General features: G+C 42.2%; 1 protein-coding gene across 8 annotated transcripts in view; it reads right to left on the bottom strand.

The window, feature by feature from the left end:
• Positions 1-25,114, bottom strand: part of SEPTIN9 (septin 9) — a 2,307,078-nt gene that overhangs the window by 73,695 nt on the left and 2,208,269 nt on the right. For all 8 annotated transcript variants that reach the window (XM_044085002.1, XM_044085005.1, XM_044085003.1 and 5 more), the window contains one exon: positions 18,787-18,882. In XM_044085002.1, the coding sequence (XP_043940937.1) occupies positions 18,787-18,882 (96 nt within the window). The remainder of the gene's footprint in view (positions 1-18,786; positions 18,883-25,114) is intronic.

The raw sequence follows: 25,114 nt of genomic DNA, 5'->3' as shown, positions 1-25,114 counted from the left end.
TTAAAATCATCCTTGGCTTGTCTTGTCTGACCTTTAGAAGCACCTTTGGAAGAAGAGGCAGAGGTGGAAAAGCATACACATGAAGATTTTTCCAACTGAAAGAAAGAGCATCCACTTTCCAAGCTGTGTGATGAAATCCCTTCGTGCAAAACTTTGGCAGCTGGTGGTTTAGTGGAGAAGCGAACAGATCTATGTCTGGAGTTCCCCATGACACTGTCAATTTTTGAAATACATGAAGATCCAGTTTCCACTGTGGGGATCCATGATTTGTCTGCTTAATACATCTGCTAAGGAGTTCTGTGCTCCGGCAGAAACCTTGCCTGAAGAGTTAGTTGCAGACTGAGCAGTCTCCCATAAAATCATTGCTTGTCTGCACAATGGGTAAGAATGAGTTCCCCTTGTTTGTTGATGTACCACATGACAGTTGTGTTGTCTGTTAGAATCAACACCTGCCCTGGAAGAAGTAACTCCTTGAAAGCAATTAATGCAAACTGAACTGCTAACATCTCTTTCATGTTGATATGTAGATGCTGTAGTCTGGCAGGCCACTTGTCTTGTATCCACTTTCCATTTAGATGAGCTCCCCAAGCAATGTCTGAGGCATCTGTCGTTAGAATCTGACTTGCCTCTGGCCGGGTCACAGAGAGTCCCTTGTTTAGGTGACATTCCTGAGCCCACCACAAAAATTCCTTTTGAATGCAAGGTATTATTTGAATGACAGTGTCCAAATCCTGGCAGTGCTGTGTCCACAGATTTTGAGATACCATTGTAGCTTCCTCATATGCAGTTTGGCATTGGGAAGCACCAGAATACAAGATGCCATGAACCCTAAGGCTTGAAGGACTGTCCTTGCAGTCAGCCCGGACTGAAGAGATAGATGATGGAAGTAACTGGAAAGATTCTTTTGTTTGTCCGGGGTTAAAAAGGCCATCTGGGCTGCTGTATTCAGTCTCACACCCAGAAAGCACATGTCTTGAGAGGGTACTAGACTGGACTTTATTTCGTTCACAGAATACCCTAGGCATCTTAGCACTGCTATGACATATTCCAGATGCTGTAGAAGATCTTCCTTTTCTTGAGCCAGAATCAGGCAGTCGTCCAAGTAAGGATAGATTTGGATTCCTTTTAGCCTGAAGTAAGCTATCACTGGAGCCAGAACCTTTGTGAATACTCTGGGCGCAGTAGATAAGCCAAAGGGCAATGCAGAGAACTGATAATGAGAATTTCCAGCTCGAAAACGCAGATACTTCCTGCAACGTAGTCTTATTGGCACATGAAGGTAAGCTTCCTTGAGATTTAAAGTTACCATCCAGTGATCTTTGCCCAGCAGAGGTAAAAGCTGTTGTAACGTCAACATTTTGAACTTGGGAATGTCCAGATAAGTGTTGAGAATAGATAAATCCAGAATTGGTCTCCACGTGTTCCCCTTCTTTGGTACTAGGAACAGGTGAGAATAAAATCCTAGGCCCCTTTCCGGCACAGGAACTGACTGAATGGCCCCTATTTGGAGCAACAGAGAAATTTGCTTGTGAGCCTCTGTTCTTTGAAGAGGAGGAATGTCTGGCATGCCTTTGAAAGGAGGCAAGGTATGGAAATAAAACCTGTAGCCATGGTGAATAATATCCAGAACCCATCTGTCTTGGGTAATTAAATCCCAATTTTCTTTGAAAAGAGACAGCCTTCCTCCCAAAGGTGCTGCCAGGCGAGAACGTACTGGCAGCTGAAAAGGCAGGTCATTGGGTCTGCTTACGAAGGACTGACCCCTGCCCTCACCAAGTCTGAGCAGGGGAACTCCCTGTCCTAGGCCTAAAAGAACCCTGAGCTCTGCCCCTACCACGTCTAGACCTACCCCTAGACTGGGAATCATAAGCAGGATAAGTCCATCCCTTAGTAGGCCAATTTCTACTAAACTTTGGAGGCTGCACCTGCAAAAAATCTTTAACAGTTTGCATAGACTTAGCCTTGTCCTCCATTTTCTTCAAAACTGCTTCCACAGGCGAACCAAACAACATATCAGACTGTAAAGGAGCATCCAAAATCCTTGTCTTAACATGCTCAGCTAAATTCTGATCTCTCAGCCAGGCGTGCCTACGAAGAACAGAACCAGTGGCAGCCACCCTGGAGGAGGCCTGCACAGCATCAAAACCACACTGCAAGGAATGTTTACCCACCTGTTCAGACACATGAACCAAATCCTGCAACTCTTTACACTCAATACCTTCAGCCAGAGCATCCACCTTAGATTTCAACTGTGAAAGAAGATAATTCTGATATTTTAACATGTGAAACTGACAATTCAACGCCCTCATGGCTAAAGTGGAAGAAGTATACACTTTCTTTCCCCATCTATCCAAAGCCCTTGCCTCTTTATCAGGAGGGACAGGATTTTTAACAACTGAGGCCTTCACACCTTTAGGCCCCTGAGAGACAGTTTCCGGGTCTGCCCTAGGACTCTTAAAAAGATACTTATGAGCTTCAGGCACCCTATAACACCTATCCGGTTTTACTGGGGCAGGAGGCAAAGAATCAGGATTCAGGGAAGCCTCTGCAAACACATCTTCCACCACATTCAAAACAGGAGGTATAGCTAAAGGCCTATGCTGGGGTAAAAACAAGAATTCCCTAAGCCTTTTCCTGGAATCAGAGAAATCTTGACCTTCCCATTTAAAATGCTCCCTCATGGAATGCAGAGTCTCTGAAAATGAAAAATCCTCAGGAGGAGAAGCAGAAGGAGTAGAATCATCCACATCAGAATCAGAATAAGGAGGGTACTCCAGCAAGTCTTCAGCCGAAGACTCCGAAGCCTCAGAGCATTGCTCAAAACTCTCAAACTCAGGTTCCACCCTAGGCCTCTTATCAGGAGGGGGCATAGAACCCCTAATCATAGTAATCAAATCCTCTGCCATTTTAAGCATATGTTTCTTAGGCAAAGATCCTGAAGCAGTAGGAGAAACCCCACAGAAGCTAAACTTGGCCTGCCCCTCAAAGAAGCCTTGGAAACTGAAGGGGAGGCTCTAACCACCTTAGGAAGAGAGGGAAGAACAGCCACCTGAGAAGCCCCCTCAGCCTGGCCTACTTCCTGAGAGGATACATCCTGTAACAGTAAAGTCTCTCCCTGAGACTCCAAAGAAACACCTGGCAAAACCTCCGGCTCCACTGAGCCTTCCAAAGAACGACTGTCGGTTCCTCCACCCTAGGCTTTGCTGCTTTATCTTTGCGTTTTTAGCGAAGCGGCCGGAGCATCCGACGGCATTTTATAATTACAACGCTTCCCAAACACTAACCTGGCACAGTCTAACCTTCTCTTAATAGTGAGTTTGTTAAATCTAGCACAAGAGCAGCATCCAACAACGTCGTGCTCAGGCCCTAAACAAGGTATACACAAAGTATGGTAATCCCTATGAGGTATCTGTTTCCCACAAGAAATACAGTTATTCACTTTTTCTGACATCCGGTTAAATACTGAGGCAAGAAAAACCAAAATATTCCAACGGGTACTTAGCCAACTTTGATTCGGTCTGAAACTCTGACTTCAGAAACTTTCAGAACGCCAACCTGCACTCGCAAAATTGCTTCTGCATCGGACCATGCGGCAAAAAAGACTGAGGATATGACGTCGGTCATGCGCATTAGTACCCTGACGTACTGACGTCAGTCTAATGCGCCCTGACCGACGTCAGCCATATACTTTGGTATTCGGGCCGACTGGACAGCGGACTACCCAATAGTTAGGACTGCAGCAATGTGGAATGAAGAACATCAGGCATGATACAAGCTAAGAGAGTGATAGGAGAAGCCCATTAGTGCTAGTTTCTAAACCTGATTGAAGTATGAGATTCTGTAAATGCTTCAGGAAACTAACTAGCATTTCAAACTTTTATCCCCTGCACAGAATTTATGAGTTGACAGAGAACTTAAGGCCAGATACTTAACACCACTGGACTTCGCAGTGGATTATATGGCAGATACCATCACCACCTCTGCCAAAGAAAAACACCCTTGATAATTACTGGACTGTATTACAGTGCACGTTACCATGTGGCCTGTGTGGAACTTCATCCACCTTTCAAAGGATGACGGATAAAATACTGAATCCATGCTCATGATATACTGCTACAAATCTGAATGGCATGGTCATTCATTCAGAGGAGTGGGCATTCTTACTTATCAAAAGTGTAGGCTGTGTTGCAATCAGTAAGACAGGCAGACTTAACAGTAAATACTAGAAAAGTAAATTAGGCAAGATGGAACCCAAGTATTTTAGATATCTTATAGGACGAGGGGTTGTAAATACAAAAGCAGGAAAAAAAAAAAAAAACAAGCGGCCACATGAACAAAAGAAAATAAAATGTCCTGTCCTCGGCACTGTAAGACATGAAGGGTTTTCTTGGACTAGCTGTGTATTACATAATGCTTGTGCTTAATTTCACAATAAATGCCTATCCTTCAACTGATGTCTCAAAAGGGAAAGCTCCTGTCAAGGTGCAATGACTTTGTGAGGCAGTCAGTGCATTTAATGAACTGAAAAGGATCCTAAGTTCTGAACCTGTATGACTCCTAATTTTTCTAAAAAAACATTATTTTATATATAGAAGCATCAGAGGTAGGTTTGGGTATAGTGTTAACCCCAAAAATGTCAAGATATAGAGTACCCAATGAGCTATTACTACAGGAAGTTAAGCAATGCCAAAAGAAGATACTCAACCACTGAAAAATAATGTGCACCTACAAAATGGGTCATCTGTGCTCTAAAGTGCTACGAGTCAGGCAGGAATTTCAGGTTTGGTAACTGATCTTACCTCATTGCATTTACTAGACAACATTTTGCATTAGCCAGGTAAGTCACAGATTGCCAGCTACTATGAGATAAAAAGGAAGGAGCCTGGACAGATGTAATCAAGATCACACAGTAGAGAGCAGAAGTTCATTCAAAGACTCTGGAGGCAGGATGAGTGACACACCAGTTGGGGCTACTCACAAACATGGAATCATGGCTTCAAGAAGGCTAAAGCCTGGACTTTTACTAGTGTGTATCCTACTGATACAACAACTGTGTGGATTATAAATGTTTATGTTACAGAAAAATCTTAAAGATACTACTGAGTGGGCAGAGTAGGGTTTTTTTTTTTTTGTTTTTAAGTTATCATTGCAAACTGAACCGTTCTTTTCTTGGACTTGTATATCCCTCTCTTTTTTGAAGGAATTTGACGACTGCTCTGACTTTCAGGATAAGCTTCAATCCTACACCTGAAAGGCATTGTGTAATGAATCTCACACTTTCTTTGAATATCCATATTTTAATATTAGGTTCCCTGATTTGGTGTTAGCTCCCCATAAGTGCATTCCAGATGTACTCCTTCAAACAGACATTGCCTTACAGACAAGGCAGAGGTTACTAGTAAGTAACCTATAAGAAATCATTTCCTGAAGTCTTTTTGAATAGTTCAAGTTGTCCAACCCTGTGATCATCACATCTGTTTAAGCTTAAAAAAATGCAGCACTGTACTCCACAGTGAGTTTGACCAGTAATGTTTAAAATGGTACAATGACCTCCTGGGAGTGAAAAGAAATGCCCTTTAGAATTAAATGTGCAACAAAATACGTTCTTCTGACTCTGGTGGTTAAATGCTGGTCAAAGTTTATTTATTAAGTAATCATTCATGTTATCATTTTACCCAGGTTTTACTCCAAGTCTAGTATTCTTAAAAGTGAGGGCATTACAGCTTCCAGTGTGCATTTTTTTTGCAGACAATTTTGGATATCTTTGGCATCTTTTATTCAAGTAATTATGTTGCCCAGTTTAGAATTGCTACTATGTTTATCAATATATAGCTTATTTTCCAGCTTTATATCCAAGAGCTGTATGAAAGATGTGGTACAGGTCAAACAGAATGGTCTAAAATTGTTTGGATCTCACGTTATACTCATACATTTTACATTGGTAGGTATCACTACAGCCTATCACTATAGGTCAGGGTTACATCCACGTGCTAAATTTTATTTTTTACTTGTTCCAAATGGGATATCACAAGGTACACAGTCTGGGATTCCCTAGAACTTGAATGTGTAATTAACTAAGACATGCCCCACCTTCTCTATACATCACACTAACCCACTGCTTTGCTAATTGTGAAGGCTGGACAAAAGGTATCTACAAACATATGTGTTTGTTATATCCTCTTGCTGGTTGATGATTTCACTGTTTATTTGTAACATGATACTTTCACAGTCCTTTCCCTTTTAGAATTCTAATTCTAGCCTAGATGTTTATAATTCTCTTAAGAATGTGACATGGCCTGAAAGTGTCCAAAACTTTGTGGAAAAAATCAAGTCAGAGTGCTTTCATATTATCTGCTAAACTCCATTTTCAGAAGGATGCAATTGACTCATTTTAATATCAAAGGTAATTTTGTTCTGCAAGGTGTCTGAAAACACTTCTGATTTGCAGGATGGATAGTAATGTGCTTGCAGTTTGGCCATTTAACGCAAAGAAATCTGGACTTACAACTGTCTTACTTATTTTTTAGCATTTCCTTTGAGGACAGGAAATTATCCTCTAGCAGCTTTTAGTCTTAGAAAACTGAGACAGGCCACAGAGCAAAGAAAGGAAAATAATTTACAACAAACTAGTATGGTTGACTGAAAATTTATTTAAAATAAGCACCAACAGTTTAATATTCTAAAGGGGGCATCTAAACTTAGTCAGCGTAGCAGGCAAGCAAACATCAGCTAACCTACTCTACTAAACCTCAGGTACACATGCACCCTCAGTGTGTGTGTGTGTGTGTGTGTGTGTGTGTGTGTGTGTGTGTGTGTGTGTGTGTGTGTGTGTGTGTGTGTGTGTGTGTGTGTGCCTGTGTGTGCGTGTTTGTCTATAAGATTATTGAAGTTCATGCCTGTATCTCATCCACCGCCATAAATGGGCGTTTCCAGCAACAGTGCCACAAAGACCAAGCAAAAAGTTTTGTGCTCCTTTTAGTTTGTTCCTTATTTACAGACAGTGATTCTTTCCTACATGTCAGATGTTATATGGCGCCATATGGGGCAAATTGGGAAATGGATAAGAATGTTGTAGCAAACCTATGGTGATTACGTATGCCCTTACAACTCATTTTACAGAACAAAAGCGGACTTCCTGTGAATCTTGGAGGCACATTAAGGGGCATTTTCAAAACAAATACATCAAAATCACTTGCACCCAATACCTGAAATACCACAGTGCTTACATTCAGCCATTAGTGTAATAAATCAGAGTGCTACTGAATGAGAGAGTGCTGACAGTTAACGACCAACAGCTGTTAGACCACTTTTTTAATTACAACACATACGAACTCAAAAGTGACCCTGTTGTGTCTGCACATCCACCCAGCTCCATATGGCTTCTTTACTGTATCTGCATTTATGAAATGCTACCAATGGGATGCATACATCTACTTCATCTATTCCAAAATGCTGCAAGGGCACTGCCTGGGTCAAAGATGTCCCTCAAATTACCCCTGTCCTCAGAAAGCAAATGTCTGCGTAGTTCTGGGTTTTCAACAAGGGGAATAGAATTCCTGTTTTATCATTAAGTGAAAGCAGACCTGCCTACATAACATAAATTATAAGATTTTACCCTCCTCCTGCTATTACAACATTCAGTCTAATGGAGATTTCCAAGCTATAACATCAAGGTGCATTTAACCTTAGCTGTCTTAACATTTTATGTGCCGCATTTGACCCTATGGAAATTTCCACTGCAGTGGTGATTCAGTTAATGATCTCCTGCTCCATCAAGCTTATTTTTGTATTGTACTATTACTTACTGTACAATGCCCTTGGGTTATGAAAGGTGCCTTATAAAAAAAACTGGAATAAAGAATATACTAATTTGCACTGTAGCAAAGAGTAAATTTCTGTGTTTACTATCATTTTAGCGAGTGCCACAATGTCAAACCGCTAAATAATGTGACCAGAAGGTTGTGAGACAAGAATGCAAAGGACTACTTGCTTGAAAAAGGTCAAACATTGAACTTTTAGACCTGGATGGACGCAGGAGCAAATGCTAATATGGATCCAGAAAGTGAAGCAGGTCTGGGTGTTCAAACAAGTAATCCTCAGCATTCTGTTTTTGCAACCTTCTGTTCGTGTTATTAGCAATTTGACACTGGTTTACTCGAAACAATTTCTGACCAAGATGAAAGACAAGTTAAAGTTTCCAGATATCATTTGAGCCAAATATCACACTAATTTGGTAATAAAAGACCTTCCTGCTTAATGAGTCCACTTCTTAAAATTTTAACACCTCCACCATGCAGGATTACTCTCTTTCTAGATGGAAAACTGCTTGATTTTCACCAGATCACAAGAAAGAAGTGAAACAGTCAAGGACTTTAAAGAAGTTTCCTTACTTCCAGCTTTCTTTACAACATCTGAGAAGATGGTCCACCCAAAAACTATAATGTGTGGGGAGGTGAAAGAGGCAGCTGCTCTAGGGAGCAAGCTGACAAGGTGTGCAATCTACAACTGCTGATAGTAGAGGAGTGTAGCACCAACAGTGATTTACAAAGCTGTGTGGATACTGCTGCTTCACAAAATACCAATACTCCATTTATGGCTCAGCTGAAGCACTTAACATGTGGGGGTGAGTGAGGCTAACGTGTGGTAATAACTGTAGTCAGCTACTTATTTTACTTTTTACACCATAACTTTGAGTTGGGGAGCTTTGGGGATCTGTACAGGGTGCAAGATAAGTTAGCTATGGTTCTGGGTCTACCTCAAAGTTTGTAACCATCTTGAAGAAAGTCACTTGTTATCTGAACATCAACATGGATCCACACTGACCATGGTGGTCATACCACCTTACTGAATTTACTTTTACTTTGTAAAAGATCTGGGCAGTAGCAAAGTAAGTTTGGCTTTCTCTGTTGACCGTGTCCTAGCCCAGCAATTAAGGAGCCTCAATTCTCACGACCAACATCAGAGAGGTCAAAGGATAACTAACACAGACAGTAAAGTACAATTTCCCTTACGTGCACACAGAGATCACAGTCAGTCTGGGGCTGGTTGCTCCCTTGCTCACCAGGTCCCCAATAAGACTCCCCACTGGCACAGCTATAGGGTCAGAGTCTCAGCCTAGCTGGACAAGCTAAAACCTCCAGTACCCTCTCTGTCCAACCAGTGCTTCATGTCCCTGCCCAAGTAGCTGACACAACTCGCACACACTTTGAGATAAGTATTTATACAACTTCACAGACACTCCTGCGAAAGGCTGACACAGATTCTCCAGCTGGGCCCATTTACCCAGATCATACGGTAGTAATCCCTGCCACCACCCAGCTAATATTATCAGCTACTAAAAGGCACTTAAAAGGGTGTCCAATTATTACTGTGCAATATTATTATCCAATGGTAATGTGAGTATTCAGTCTAGGCTTATTGGAATGACTTGGACAGTAAACTCTATAAATATATCATGTACTCTAAAGCATAATTTATCTCTACATAAACCAACCACAGGTAGAAGGTTTTAAAAATATTTAACAATAAATAATTAAAACACAAGACAAAACTACTACACCACAGTGATATCTATGAGTTCAGAGATCACACAGAAACTTAAAATAATGCAGTAGGACAGGTCTGATTTCAAAGAAAAATACCCAATTAATCTTTACTAGCTTTGATTCCTGCAAGAAATCACAGTGCTAGAAACTTGCATGTGAGGTTAGCACAGTGCTGAGTTAGATATCCAAGATCAAAATGCTCCAGTCTCTTGTGAAAAATAGTATTTAAACATTACTAACAAACATGTCTCTAAGGCCCTCCCAAATTACATCATTTTTGACACTAAGTCTGGAGTTCTCAGGCCACAAACTGCATTATTTAGCAATCTAACACCTGCTCAGAAACTTAAACAATACAAGGCATTTCACATATACACACTAAAACTCTAACAGAAACCAGAGCAATAAAGCACCTTCCACATGTAAATTCTGGTCAAAAACTTTAGCCTTAAAACAATGGGCATGAAACCTTCATCCAGATGCACTGGAGCCGAATTCTAACATGAAAGGGTCACAACATGCTTCACTGGGCCAGTAGAGTGCAATGTTGTCACATATTTCGCAGTTCCACATTTCACAGTATTCTTTTACACTCAAGAAAGCATGCCTGTATTTTACATTTATTTACAAATGCCAGAATTATATATCAAATTCTATTTGACTAGGCTGGCAGCCTTCGCCCTTCTCTTCCCAATCATCACATCTCTTCTCCCCGGGGAACTCAAGCAAGTTTTTCAAGTGCCCCTTGAGAAACATTGCTTGAGAGTGTCAGGTCTATCTGGGTGCACCTCACCCCATTCCCTGTCTTGAGAGACCATCTGCATTGGCATTGCTACTCCCACTACAATGCTGCACTGACATTATATGCTTGCAACCCCAGACTCCATCTTAGCAACTTGGCATTTTGCTGACTTGCTCTGATTAACCATGTTAGAGGGTTGTGATCTGTCATCAGAGTGAATTTTCTTCCATACAGATAAGGTTGAAGTTTTTGTAGTGCCCACACTATGGCTAGACATTCCTTTTCTACCGCTGCATAGCATTCCTCCCTGGGTTGGAGCCTATGACTGAGATAAACTACTGGGTGCTTTTCTCCCTCTGAAGAAATCTGGCTAAGTACAGCCCCCACCCCACAGTTTGAAGCATCCACCTGCACAACAAAGTCTTTGCTGTAGTCTGGACTGGCTAACACAGGGGGTCCTCACAAAGCTTCCTTAAGCTTCTGAAATGCCTGCTCACATGCTGGGGTCAACACTACCTTATCTGGCCTGTTCTTCCTTGTCAGGTCTGTGAGGGGAGAAGCTATGGTACTATAATTGGGAACAAACTTTCTGTAGTACCCTGCTGTCCCTAAGAATACCATCACCTGCTTTTTGGTAACAGGTGCAGGCCATGCCTGAATGGCTTCCACTTTGGCAGATTCTGGCCTTATCTTACCACTCCCCACTCTATGTCCTAGGTAGGAGACCTCTGCCATACCCACCTGACATCTGCTCGGCTTAATGGTCAACTCTGCCTTCTGTAGTCTGCCCAGCACCTCCCTGACATGCTTAGCATGTTCTTTCCAGGAATGGCTGTACATAGCAATATCATCCATGTAAGCAAGGGCAAACTCTCCTGCTAAGATATGATCTACCAGCCTCTAGAAAGTCGATGGGACATTCTTCATCCCAAGGGGAATCTTTGTGAACTCATTTAAGCCAAAGGAGTCACAAAGGCTGACTTCTCTCTAGCACTGAGAGTCAAAGGCACCTACCAGTAACCCTTGGTAAGATGAATGGTTGTAAGATACTTAGCCCCCCCCCAGCTGCTCTAGGGCCCCATCTGTCCTAAGCATGGGGTAAGCATCTGACTCTGTGTGACTATTTAATTTCCTGTAATCCACACAGAACATGTTGCTGCCATCCTTCTTTGGCACCAACATCACTGGTGAGGCCCAGGGACTGCTGGACTCTTGAATCACCCCTAGTTCCAACATCTCCTGTACCTCCTCCCTCAGAGTCTGTTTGACTCTCTCAGTCACCCAGTAAGGGGCCTGCCTAATAGGCCTTTGGGGTCCTGTAGCCACCTGGTGCTGCACCAGGTGGGTGGACCCTGGGTTCCCAGTGAACACGTCCCCAAATTCCTGCAACACTGCTCGGATTTCTTGAACCTGGGTAGGAGACAGCTGCTGGGACATTGCTACCCCTTCCACCAAGGTGTCAGCCCGAGCCTCACTGAGATCAGTCACAAGATCTCTCTCAGACTCCTCCTGCAATCCACTGCAAATGCTCAGCACAAGGGCCTCCCTATCATGGCAAGGTTTCATCATGTTAATATGGTACAATTTGTGCCCCTGCCATCTGCCTAGCACTTCCACCATGTAGTTAACATCACTTACCTTTCTTGCCAGCTTGCAGGGTCCCTCCCAAGCTGTCTGCAACTTGTTGTGTCTGACTGGAATGAGAACCATCACCTGCTGCCCTACAGCATACTCTCTAGCTCAAGCATTCCTGTCATACCACACCTTTTTCTGTTGTTGAGCTTCTGCCAGGTTCACCTGGGCCAGGCCCATGAGTTCCCTGAGCCTTGTCCTGAGGTTCAGGACATATGCCATAACAGACTCCTTGTGAGACTCACACTCACCTTCCCACTCATCTCGAATTAAATCTATAGGTCCCCTCTCCCTATGCCCATACAGCAACTCAAAGGGTGAAAAACCTGTGGATTCCTGGGGAACCTCTCTGCAAGCAAACAACAGATGGGGCAAATATATGACCCACTCCCTCTTAAACTGATCTGCAAATGCCTGTAGCAGGGACTTGATTGTAGTGTTTAACCTCTCAACAAGACCATTAGTCTGGGGATGGTAGGAGGTAGTCTTCATGTTCTTTACCCACAGGACTTCCACAGACAAGCCAGTAGGTCAGACATAAAACTGGCACCATGTCAGACAGTATTTCCTTTGGGAAACCTACCCTGCTGAAAATCTCTAACAAAGCATTTGCCACCTTCTCGGCCTCAATGGAGGACAAAGCCACTGCCTCATGGTATTGTGTAGCATAATCTACAATCACTAGGATATACTTTTTCCCTGTGGAAATTGGGGTACTCAGAGGACCCACAATATCCACAGCTACCCTCTGAAATGGCTCCTCAATCACAGGCAAAGGCATCAAAGGAGCTCTCACCTTGTCAACTGCCTTGCCTACCTTTTGGCACTGCTCACAGGTCCTGCAGTACCCTGTTACATCTCTGGAAATTCCAGGCCAATAGATGTTTTACATAATATGCCTCTTTGTATGTTTTATGCCCATATGACCTGCAAAGGGAACATCATAGGCTATGGCTAGAAGTGCCAGATGGTAAGCTCTAGGCACCAACAACTGCTATACTCTCTCACCGTCTAGCCCTCCCTCAGGGGTCCACTCTCTGTACAGTAACCCTTTGTTCCGGTATACAGATTCCCCCTTCCCTTGAGAATCAGATGCCTCCCTAGCTACCTGCCTCAGGCCTTGCAATGTAGGGTCTGAGAGCTGAGCCTGTCTCATGTCTCTCCTTGTAACCCTTCCCAGCTCCCCTTCCACAGGAAGTCTGGCATCCTCTGACAGTGGTGCCTCACTGTCAGGCTGGGTACTACTACTCACCTCTACCTTTGCAGTTACCCTGTCCAAGGGAACATCAGTACCCACAAGCAGCTGTGGCTCACATTCAGTCTCACTGCTACAGCATAGCTCACTCCCTGAAAAAAACACCTCAGCAATCCTGGCTGCAAGTATGCAGTCTGTCTGGGTCTCGCCCAGGCTACCAGACCCACATGCTTGTCTCCTAGCCTCACTGCATGTAACTGCATAAGTACATAGTACTGCCTCATCCAAATCCTTCCCTCTCAGGTCATCTGCAGGATGGTAGTTCCATACCCCTGTTGTCTCAATACAACCTACTGTTGGCGTTTTGTCTTTCCCACTTACTGTCTCCCTCACCTTTGGTTCCCCACCTTGCCTCCGTGAACATCTGTATGCCACATGGCTTCACTGGTTGCATTCAAAACATTTAACCCTACCTTCTGGACATGTACCTGGACTAGTGGCTTCCCCTGCTATTGGTGGATTCTGTTGGGGCAGTCTGTGCTGCCCACCATGGGTTCCTTTAGTCCCAAGAGCAGTACTGGTGGTCCCTTTCCTGTGCAGGGCTGACCTTCTTGCTAGGTATAGGTCTCCCCTCTTTCCCAACTCCTCTGAAGTAGCACACTGTCTATCAGCTAACCAGATCCTCATGTCCTCAGGCAAATTGCTAAGGGCTTGTTCCCCTACCAAAAGGTCTGCCAGCCCCTTTAAAAGTGGTGACCTGACATCCACTCACCCAGCTATGAAAATAAGTGCTCAGTTCAGCAACATATTCACATACATTTTCATCTGCCTTGCATCTATGCTCACAAGACTTTTTCCTGCACATTTCAGGTGTTAGCTTAAACTTTAGAACAAGTGTTTTTTTACAGCAGTATAATCAAAAAAATCAGTGTCATGCATTTTTGCTAAAGAAGTTGCAACTTTACCATGGAGTAAAGGGGTCAGGAACCATACCCAGAACCCTTGGTTAACTTCATACTGTTTACATACCCACTCAAACATGTGAATGAAGCTATCAAAATCCCCCCCCCTTTAAACTGTGGAATAAATTTACTGACCTTTTGTACTTCTGGGGTCCGGTTACTCCCTTCCCCATTACCTCCATGACTCTGGCGAAGAGTCAGCATTTCCCTCTCATGCCTCCTCTGCCGTTCATTTTCCTCAGCTAGTAGACTCCTCATTTTCTCAGCTGCTTCTAGTTCCATACACATTTCCTCCAACTCAAGTCTCTTTAGGTACAGCTGGATTTTTAAGTCCACTGCAGAAAGGTTGAGCTGTCCATACTCCGAGGATATTCTATCTCGACTGTCAGTCTGATTGCCCTCCAGGCCACTGTTTTCTGATGCAGCTGTAACCAAGGCTGCAATCAGGTCTGCTTTAGTCAGGTTTCCATGCACCAGTCCCCTAGCCTGGCACATCTCCGCCCGCTGGCTCCTTGTCAGCTTTCTATACTCTTCTGCTGACATGCTGCCTGCTCACCCTAACACTAAGCTAACAAAAGAAATAAAACAATTGTGATCTGAACTCTAAGTATACACTGTGTGGCTGTTTTAGAATAAAAAAACACTTTTAGAGATCACTGTACATAAGCTACAGGATTTCACTCTACCCCACACCACTACAAGCCAATTAGTATATGAAATAGATCCCACCACTGCCAAACACTTGTGATGACCCTGGCCTGGCCCAGCAATCAAGGAGCCTCAATCCTCACCACTAACACCAGGGAGGTTGTCTCCTAGAAGAGGGGAAAGGATAACTAATACACACAGTAAAGTACAATTTCCCTTAAGTGCACACAGAGATCACAGTCAGCCTGGGGCTGGTTGCTCACTTGCTCACCAGGTCCCCAGTAAGACTCCCCACTGGAACAGCTATAGGGTCTCAGCCTAGCTGGGCAAGCCAAAACCATCAGTCCCCTTCTCTGTCTAACCAGTGCTTCGTGTCCCTGCCCAAGTAGCTTACACAACTCACACACACTTTGAGATAAGTATTTATACAACTTCACAGACACTCCTGGGAAAGGCTGACACAGATTCTCCAGCTGTGCCCCTTTACCCAGACCATATGGTAGTAATCTATGCCACCACCAAGCTATTATTATCAGCTACTAAAAGGCCCTTAAAAGGGTGTCCCATTATTACTGTGCAATATTATTATCCAATGGTAATGTGACTATTCAGTCTAGGCTTATTGGAAGGGCTTAGACAGTAAACTCTATAAATATATAATGTACTCTAAAGCATAATTTATCTCTACATAAACCAGCCACAGGTAGAAGGTTTTTAAAATATTTAATAATAAAACATAAGACAAAACTACTATACCACAGAGATATCCAAGAGTTTAGAGATCACACAGAAACTTAAAATAATAAAGCAGGACAGGTCTGATTTCAAAGAAAAATACCTAATTAATCTTTACTATCTTTAACTATTCCAACAAGAAATCACAGTGCTAGAAATTTACATGTGAGCTTAGGCAGAGTGCTGTGTTAGATATTCAAGGTCAAAATGGCTCCAGTCTCTTGTAAGAAATAGTATTTAAACATTACTAACAAACATGTCTTTAAGGCCCTCCCAAATTACATCATTTCTGACACTTATTCTGGAGTTCTCAGGCCACAAACTGCATTATTTAGCAATCTAACACCTGCTCAGAAACTTACAATACAAGGCATTTCACATATACACTGTAGCAGAAACCAGAGCAATAAAGCACCTTCCACATGTAAATTCTGGTAATAAACTTTAGCCTTAAAACAATGGGCATGAAACCTTCATCCAGATGCACTGGAGCCGAATTCTAACATGAAAGGGTCACAATATCCTTCACTGGCCAGTAGAATACAACGTTGTCACATATTTTGCAGTTCCACACTTCACAGTATTGTTTTATACTCAAGAAAACATGCCTGTATTTTACATTTATTTACAAATGCCATAATTATATATCAAATTCTATTTGACTAGGCTAGCAGCCTTCACCCATCTCTCCCCAATCGTGTCACTGGTGATCATTTTTTTTCCTTCTGCAAACATTGTGGGATTTAAAAGCAACTTACAGGTCAAATATGTATGGATAGATTTAAATGTTAATGGTAAAGCATACTAACTGACATCTGGAGACTCACATAGCTTCTTCTTGGGGCCCATCATTTTTAATAGTTTCATTTCAAATTTATCAGATTTTTAGGCATCCTTCAGGCTTAGTTTATGGAGCTAGTATGGCTGGTGTGACCTCTGGCTCCAGTACTGACTTGCCCACACAAAGGTGCAGTTTGATTTTGACTAAGTACTGAAATGGTTTGTTTTATATTTTACAATAACACGCATTACAGTTCAAAAACAAGCATGCTGATTGGATGAGCTGAACCTGCTTGCCCGTTGAAAATCGTTTATAAATAGCAAAAGAAAAAAGTCCACCCTCTGAACTACCATCGAGCACACTGTCATTTCTATTGGCATATACTGGACGATGCAACAAAATAAGAAATTAGATAGGTACTGCATAACTAAAACAAACGCACCTGATTTTCCTCATGCTTTTGTGCTATCCTTCTAAATGTTTATTTTTCAACACTTAAAAAATCTTAAAGAAACAGCAATATAGATTCTGTTTTCTCTGTTGTTTCTGCACTGATGTACTGTGCAACTGTTGGAATGCAAGTCCCATATGCATGCAGAGTACGTCATTATAGCAAAGTCAACATGGAAGAAGACAGAATTGCCCTATACGATCAGATCATTTAAGGAAAGCAAGTAATTTCTATTAAAAAATTGTTATTGTATAAAAGCAATAATATACTGCTGTTTGTGGGCATATCAGGAGTTAACCATGGTTATCTCTGACCAGAAGTGCAAAGCCCAAGTGATCAAATAACCATATCAACTGTGAGTAAATCTTGATATACCCATGCACACAATGTATTACTGTTTTACTGTAGGATTCTAATTTTCTGAAGGCCACCTTTACTCAACTTCTGCCTTTCAGGTAATGTATATACATGAAATGCTAGGTAGACAAGCCAGAAACTTCTACAATGCAACTTTCCCAAAAAAAAAAATGGATTTTTTTTCAGTTAAAAAATTCTCAAATCTCAAAACCTATATGTCTTCAATTCTTCAATTAGGCTCTAATGAAATAAATATTAGCAGCAGCAGAGTGAGAATAATGTAGATTGCAGAACAGTGAAGTGAATATAGACTACCACTCTTCTTTTTACTTTACCTCCTGCTAAAAAAAAAAAAAAAAAAAAGCCCCCGTGTACCCCCCCAATGTAGAGGGCAAATAGTCCCACATCCCTCAAACTTGTACATACCAACTCCGAGACCATCATACTTCGAAGAAAAGGGAATATTCAGAGAAATGGCCATCACAGACTTTGTACATGCATGCCTATTTTTTTGGCCATTCATTCTCCCTATTTCAGTATTCATTTAAGTGAGTCCTGACATTTCAAAAAGTTATATCACAATTACCTTTGTAATATGGGGTAAAGCAGGCCTTACCAGTTTAGTTAAGCCTCTGTGTTCTCCTCAGTTGTTCTTTAGCTGTATTATTGTTACTGCTATTCAAGATGCAAGTTTGCAGAAACTCAGATGATGTTACCATACTAGAATATGTTGCAATTTTATTATCCACATATCTCTGTCATTTATAAAAGTCATGATCTGTCTTACGAGAATTCCTTATTTCATAAGGAATATGTGTCTCATGATATATCATACGAGTTATTACCAACTTCCACATTCTTTTTGTCTTCTTAAGATGTGACAAAATTGGACTCCAAATTGGGGTTTCTTTTACACTATTTTACAACTTTTGAAATTGTGTTTTTGGACCAATAATGACTTTCCACAAATTTTACCCATTTCATTTTAAGTGTTATGCATTTTGACAGGTTTAAAATATTTACTAAACCTGCCCTCTTAAGCTCACATATCTATGTTTAACTGATGACTTACAATGTGACAGCAGGTTTGTATTGTTCTAAATTTGTTTTCTGTATTATATGTACCATCACTCTAAAAAGTAGTTTCCCACCTAAATATCCAATTCAGCACAGTTAAGACATCAGCAAAGGATTCTTGTTCTTTACATGCTCTCCATCTGCAGTTATGTCTACACTTACTTTAGCTATCTGTTTGTAGTTAATATTTTGGCAATGAATATGCCACCGGGATATTCTCTAAAGCATGGTGCAACCTTAGTCTGTGTTACTTGGCACACCTCGACCTTCTCAATAAGAGTTCTTTGTCTGGCTGTAAAAGGACCATTGTTTCTGCTTCAAAGCACTTGAGGTTCATAAGGGAAATTTGCATGCACACAGCCTTCAGACAGCTGCACTTGTTTATATGGACTGTGAATGGCAAGCAGCCTAAGCTATGGTTCTAAACTACCTGACCTCTAGTAGTGACAAACCACAGAAAAATTCCAGAAAAAACTGTATCACAATGAAAACCATGCATCTGTCAATAAGATTAATTGACTTGAGAAACACAGAACAGGAAACTAACACACCTAAATTACTCTTTTTGGCTGGCAGTGAAATGTTTGGATTGCACAACTATATTAAAATGGAGATAGTAAGCAAGGAATACAGCAACATCTTTTAATGGAAAATTGCTTACTCTAATCTTATCGTTAACTAGCCTGTCTTCTTCATCCTCGTCAAATTCCTTCTGTGGATAAACATCAATTCCATTGGATCGCAAGTCTTCTCTGATCTGTCAGGAATATTAAACAAGGGCTTAGTCAGAGCGATAAATAATGATAGAAATGAGCAACTTCAGTACTTGTCTTTCTAACCTTAGAATGAAGATCCTTATTATTGCATTTTCTGGTGTGTTACATATATTTCTACTGAAAGCACTTGAAATAATGTTCTAAAAAATACTTTTTCTGAAGTTAAAGGCGTATAAAGCAAATCTCTTTTTCACTTCCGTGGGGTAGGGGCCCTATCTTTGCCCCTTGCATGTATCAGACTTCTGCATTGCCATGCTTTCCTACTAGATTAGTCTGTCAACATTTTCAGTGTTATTCTGACTATCCTTAAAAACATTTTGTACGTATAACTATTATACTACATACATTCTGATGCTTCTTTGTCTGTCATGTGCCTGAACGTCTTATGGCATCATCTGTAGTTATGCCAAAGATTCAACAGGTGTAGGTTCAGTGGCCCACACATCTGGATAGAGATCTCTGGCCAGTAGTATATTCACATGACTTACTTTCTAAATCTAGGACTTAAGCATCAAAGCTGAAAATGTAATTATTTATTTATACATTTGTTTACAGAATTAGCTGGTTCATCTCATTATACTTTTCAGCCAACATCTGAGCACAAGGCAAACAAAGCTGAAACAGTTTTAAACACTCCCGTAACATGGTACACGTTCCAAGTCATAAGACAGAATAATGTACAGGCAGAAAGAAACTCAAAACTAACTGCTTATAATCAATGCGACAAATGCTGCAATAAAATGCAGAACACAGTTAATGCAATTGAATAGTCACACTGAGCACAGATTATGAATGTCAATGAAGCCCAGTGTTAAGTAACTTTAGCTCTCATGAAAAGGTTCACTGAAAAATTACAGTTGTGTACACTTACCATAAATGTAGATGTTCAAGTGTATTCACTGTTGCAGCCATCACATTTGGGTTATCTGCTTGCAGTAGCCCTCAGTCGGCCTGATTATCAAAGTATTGGGTCCTGCGTTGGTTGCTGTCTCATCTTCCGTGATGTCAGGTAGTCAGGGGTGTAAAGCATGCAGCTGATGCCTTACATCAGTTTTTCTTGCCACAGATGTCAGGTGCCCCCCCTTAATGGGAAGCAATTAAATTTTATATATATATATATATATATATATATATATATATATATACATACAAGGTTATACCTCCAACAAAAAATGCAAATACACCAAAAAGCTTTTAAGTATAGTAAAGGAGAACAGTGGTATAGCCAAAGTCAGGGGGCTGGAGGGAGGGTAACCAGGACTGCAACAGTGAATGCACTCGAACATCTACATTTAAGGAAGTGTACACAACTGTACTATGTTCTTCATGTTTCACTGTTGCAGTCATCACATTTGGGTAGATTCCCAAAGCTAAGGATGGGAGGAGGAGTTTATATAGCATTAGGACCAGCTAAAAGGCCCTACAAGATGGCAGTGGCAAAGCCAGCTCTGGATTTAGAGAAAACTGGCAAATGGTAATGCTTGGTGAAAGTATGTACAGAACTCCAGGTAGCAGCTTCTAGGATGTCTCTGGTAGGGACACCTCTGAGAAAGGCTGTAGAGGTAGATGCAGCCCTGGTTGAACAGGGTCTAATCCCCTGTGGGATAGGTTTTCTATGGTGCTTACAGCAGAAATGTATGCAATGGCCTATCCATTTAGAAATGATTTGCTTTGAAATAGCCTTCCCCTCTGCCCCTGCAGCAAATGCCACCAGCAGTTGTTGAGATTTCCTTTGAGGTTTAGTCCTGTCCAAGTAAAGTCTAAGTTGTCTTGTCTGTGCACATCTAAGGAGTGCAGTATCCATTCCCCTTTGTTCTGTGAATTAGAAAAGAAAGTTGGCAAATGAATGGACTGAACTGATTAAGAGTCACACTGGAAACCACCTTGGGCATGAAAGAGGGATTGGTCCTGAGGGACACCATGTCCGCATGAAAGATGATTAAAGGCTCCACTGCCATAAGGGCCTGTAATTCAGATACCCTTCTTGCTGAAGTGATTGCTAAAAGGAAAGCTGTTTTCCAAGAAAGGAATTTTAACTCTGCAGTTGCAGCTGGCTCAAAAGGGGGAAGAGTGAGTTTTTCCAATACAAAATTAAGGTCCCAGGCTGGAGTAGGGGCTCTCCTGGGTGGTCTTAAGTTTTTGGCCCCTCTGAGGAACTGCTTGAGCAGAGGGTAAGAAAAAAAGCGTGGTTCTGTGTTGTAATGAGCTGAAATGGCTGAGGCGTGAATTTTAATGGAGGAAAAGGAAAGGCCCTTGTGAAGCATCTCAGTCAAGTATTGAAGAATCTGAGGTAAATTGGGTGCTGATGTGGATATCCCTCGAGTTTGGTTCCAGGCACAGAATCTTTTTCATTTTTCAGCATAAGATTTTCTAGTACTAGGCCTCCTTGCCACCAAAATGACATCCAGCACTTGTTTACTGGGGGATGGTAACAGAGAGATTAGGTAATTAACCAGGCTGCCAGGTTCAGGGTTTGCAGCTAGGGGTGCAGAATCTGGCTCTCCTGCTGAGACAGCAGGGTAGGGATCTGAGGCAGGTGCCATGGGGCCAGCTGTGACACACTGCGCAGGAGGGGGTACCAGTGCTGGCATGGCCAGTCTGGTGCAATCAGTATCACCTTTGATTTGTCCTGTTTGATCTTTAGTAGCACTTTGGAGAGGAGAGGCAGAGGAGGAAAGGCATAAACTGATAGATTTTTCCAGATGAACGACAGAGCATCCACTTTCCAATCTTGTTTATGGGGAGTCCGTGTACAGAATTTGTCCAATTGGTAGTTCTGGGGGACACAAACAGGTCTATATCCAGGATCCCCCATTTGTTGATCAACATGTTGAAAATCTTTGGTTCCAGTTTCCACTCGTGTGGGTCCATGAGATTTCTGCTTAGTTCATCTGCCAGTGTATTTAGTTTTCCTGGCAGGAATTGAGCCTGTAGATGCACTTGGTAGCTCAAGGCTGTGTTCCACAGAGCCATGGCTAGTCTGCAGAGGGGGTAAGAATGAGTACCTCCTGCTTGTTTATGTACCACATAACAGTGGTGTTGTCTGTCTTTACCATTAATTGTCCTGGAAGAATGTGGTCCTTGAAGGCTGTCAGACCATTCTGTACAGCTAACATTTCTTTTTGATTAATATGTAGGTGCATTTGACTTGGGTTCCATTTGCCCTGAATGCACTTCCCTGCCAGGTGAGCCTTCCATGCATAGTCTGAAGTGTCTGTTGTTAGGGTTTGGGTGGCAGGGGGTAGAGTGAATGGTAGTCCTTTGTTTTGGTGGCAGGCCTCTGCCCACCAAAGGAATTCTAACTGTATGCAAGGTATGACAGGAATCATTGCTTCCAGATCCTGAGAATGTTGACCGCATAGGCTTTTTAGATACCATTGTAGTTTCCTCATATGCCGTCTTGCATATGGAATTAATAGAATGCACGAGGCCATGAACCCCAAGGTTTGCAGTATTTGCCTTGCAGATAGCAGGGTTTTTAGTTTGAAGTAAGTTGTCAAATGAATTTGTTTCTCCAGCATGAGGAAAGCCATCTGGGAAGCTGTGTTCAAGCTTGCTCCCAGGAATATAATTTGTTGACAGGGTACCAGATGTGATTTCTTTTCATTTATGGTGTACCCCAGACAAGTTAACACCTTTTGTACAAATGCTAGATGGTTCAGAAGAATGTCCTGGCTTTCTGCTTGAATTAGACAGTCGTCCAGGTATAGGTATATTTGAATATTTCTTTGCCTGCAAAATGCAATGACTGGAGCTAAGCACTTTGTGAATCCCTGAGCGCAGTAGATAAGCCAAAGGGCAGTGCAGAGAACTGATCGTGCATGCAGCCTGCTTTGATGCACAGCTATTTTCTGCAAGATGCCCTGATTGAGATGTGCAGGTAGGCTTCCTTTAAATCCAGTACTGCCAACCAGGCATCTTTGCCCAACATGGGAAGCAACTGGTGAAGAGTTAGCATCTTGAATTTGGGAATCACCAAAAAGGAGTTTAGGATAGACAGGTCCAGGATAGGATGCCATGAGTTGTCTTTTCTGGGTACCAGGAAAAGTCTGGAGGAGAAGCCTTGTCCCTTTTCCTCTTCTGGTAAAGTCTGAATAGCCTTGAATCTTGAGAGAGAGAGTATTTGTTTTTGAGCCTCTGCCCACTGATTTGGGGGAAGATCTGGCCAACCGTTTGGGGTTGGTAGAGTGCGGAAGTGAAATCTGTATCCTTGGGAAACTAGGTTTAAAATCCATTTGTCCTGGGTAATGAGTTCCCAGTTTTTTTCTTGCAGAGCAATCTTTCCCCCCTAATGGAGCAGTCAGTTGAAAAGTGCTTGGAAGTTTTAAAGTTAAGTCATTGAGACAGCTTACCATAGGGGGAGTCTTACTACTCCCTGATTTGGAAGTGGGAGCACTCCACTGCTTAGTCCTGTGCGTACCCTGGGACTGAAGCCTGGGTGTTCTGCTGGTTCTAGTTTGAACTGAGCAGGCCTGGAAGAGGCAGGAAAGGACCAATTTTCTGAGGGCCAATGCCTACTAAATCTAGGAGGCTGCACTGGTAAGAAATCTTTAACAGTTTGCATAGATTTAGCCTCTTCCTCCATCTTCTTAAGAACTTCTTCTGCTTTGTTGCCAAACAGGTGGGTCCTGATTTAAGGGAACATCCAGCAATTTAGTTTTAACATGATCTGGCAGAGATTACTCCTTAAGTCAAGCATGCCTTCTAAGTATGGACCTGGTGACAGCAGCCCTGGAAGATGCCTCTAGTGAATCAAAACCACATTGCAAAGTATGTTTTCCAACTTGTTCAGCAGAATGCATTAAATCATGTAAATCCTTATTTTCAGCACAATCAGGAATCAACATCATTTTCTGTTTAAGCAATCCAGTAATATGCTGCTGATACTATGAAACTGGCAACATAAGGCCCTGATGGCAAAGGTTGCAGAGGTGTATACCTTCTTACCCCATCTATCCAGGGCCCTGGAATCTCTATCAGAGGGGGTAGGATTATTGGCAGTAGTAGTCTTAATGCCCTTGGGTCCCTGTGAAATGGTCTCAGGGTCTGCAATAGGATTTTTAAGAAGGAACTTATGAGAATTAGGAACCCTGTAATATCTTTCAGGTTTTCTGGGAGCAGGAGATAAAGAGGGGCCAAGCTAGATTCTGAAAAGGCATCGTCAACAATGTCCAGCACAGGAGGTATAGCTAAAGGCCTGTGTTGGGGCAGGAGTAAGAAATCTCTAAGCCTCTTTTTAGAAACGGCTTTCCCAGTGAAAATGTTCCCTAAGAGTATGCAAGATTTCACCAAAAGAAAAATCATCTGGGGGTGAAGTAGAGGGAATAGAGTCCTCTGCATCAGAATCCTCATAGGTAGATAAGAGTAAATCCTGGTCATCAGAAGAGACAGAAATATCCGAATCCTGGTCAGAAGTATCATAAGCAAATTCAGTCCTAGGTCTCTTAGAGGGGGAAGGTTAGCTTCCCCTGATTAAAGTAACAAGGTCTTCAGCCATTCTTATAATTTGTTTTTTAGGCCTAGGGGAATGACCATGTGGTCTGGGCATCAGTTTCCTAGGCATGGTTCGAGTTTTAGGCCTGAATACACCCTCAGAAGTTGGTGCCTGCATAGCGGCTCCGGACCCATCCAAGGTAGATACATCCATAGGTCCCACAGTTAAAGCAACTTGCGGCATACTGGACTCCAAATGGATCTCAGAAGAGGCCTGCGAATCTGAAGTATTGGGTATCAGGGGCTGTGAAAGTGCCTCATTGAGTACCGGCGAACTGGCGACTAGTTTAGGAGAAGCATTGTTGGCAGCTTTGGACCTAGGTGGCCTGTCTCTGTCTTTATCTTTGCGTTTTTTCAGAAAGCCGGTAGTCAGGTGGCTTACCGAAGACATATCTGGATAATTGAACAGAGTACCAAAATATTTAGAAGCGAAAATGTACCAACAACGAATAGTTCATGGATTAAATAAGGCACAAAACAGACAGTGAGGTACGTCGTGGTCAGGGCCTAGGCAAGCAATACAGTACGAATGAAAATCTTTATGAGGTATTTGCTTTCCACAAGAAATACAATTATTGACTTTTACTGACATTGGCTTAGGGCAAGAAAAAGTTTCCCCAACAGGGTACTTAGCTTTAGTTGAAGACTTCGGTTCTGAAACTCGAAAATGAAAATTTCAGGAGTTGGCTGACTGGCACTTGTGAACTGCTTCTGCTTCAG

This window comes from Protopterus annectens, chromosome 10.part0 (genome assembly GCF_019279795.1).
Source record: "Protopterus annectens isolate FY-2018-M chromosome 10.part0, PAN1.0, whole genome shotgun sequence".
In the NCBI taxonomy this organism is placed as follows: domain Eukaryota; kingdom Metazoa; phylum Chordata; order Ceratodontiformes; family Protopteridae; genus Protopterus; species Protopterus annectens.
The sequence above is the reverse complement of the archived record's forward strand: the minus strand, read 5'-3'. Positions and strand labels throughout refer to the sequence as shown.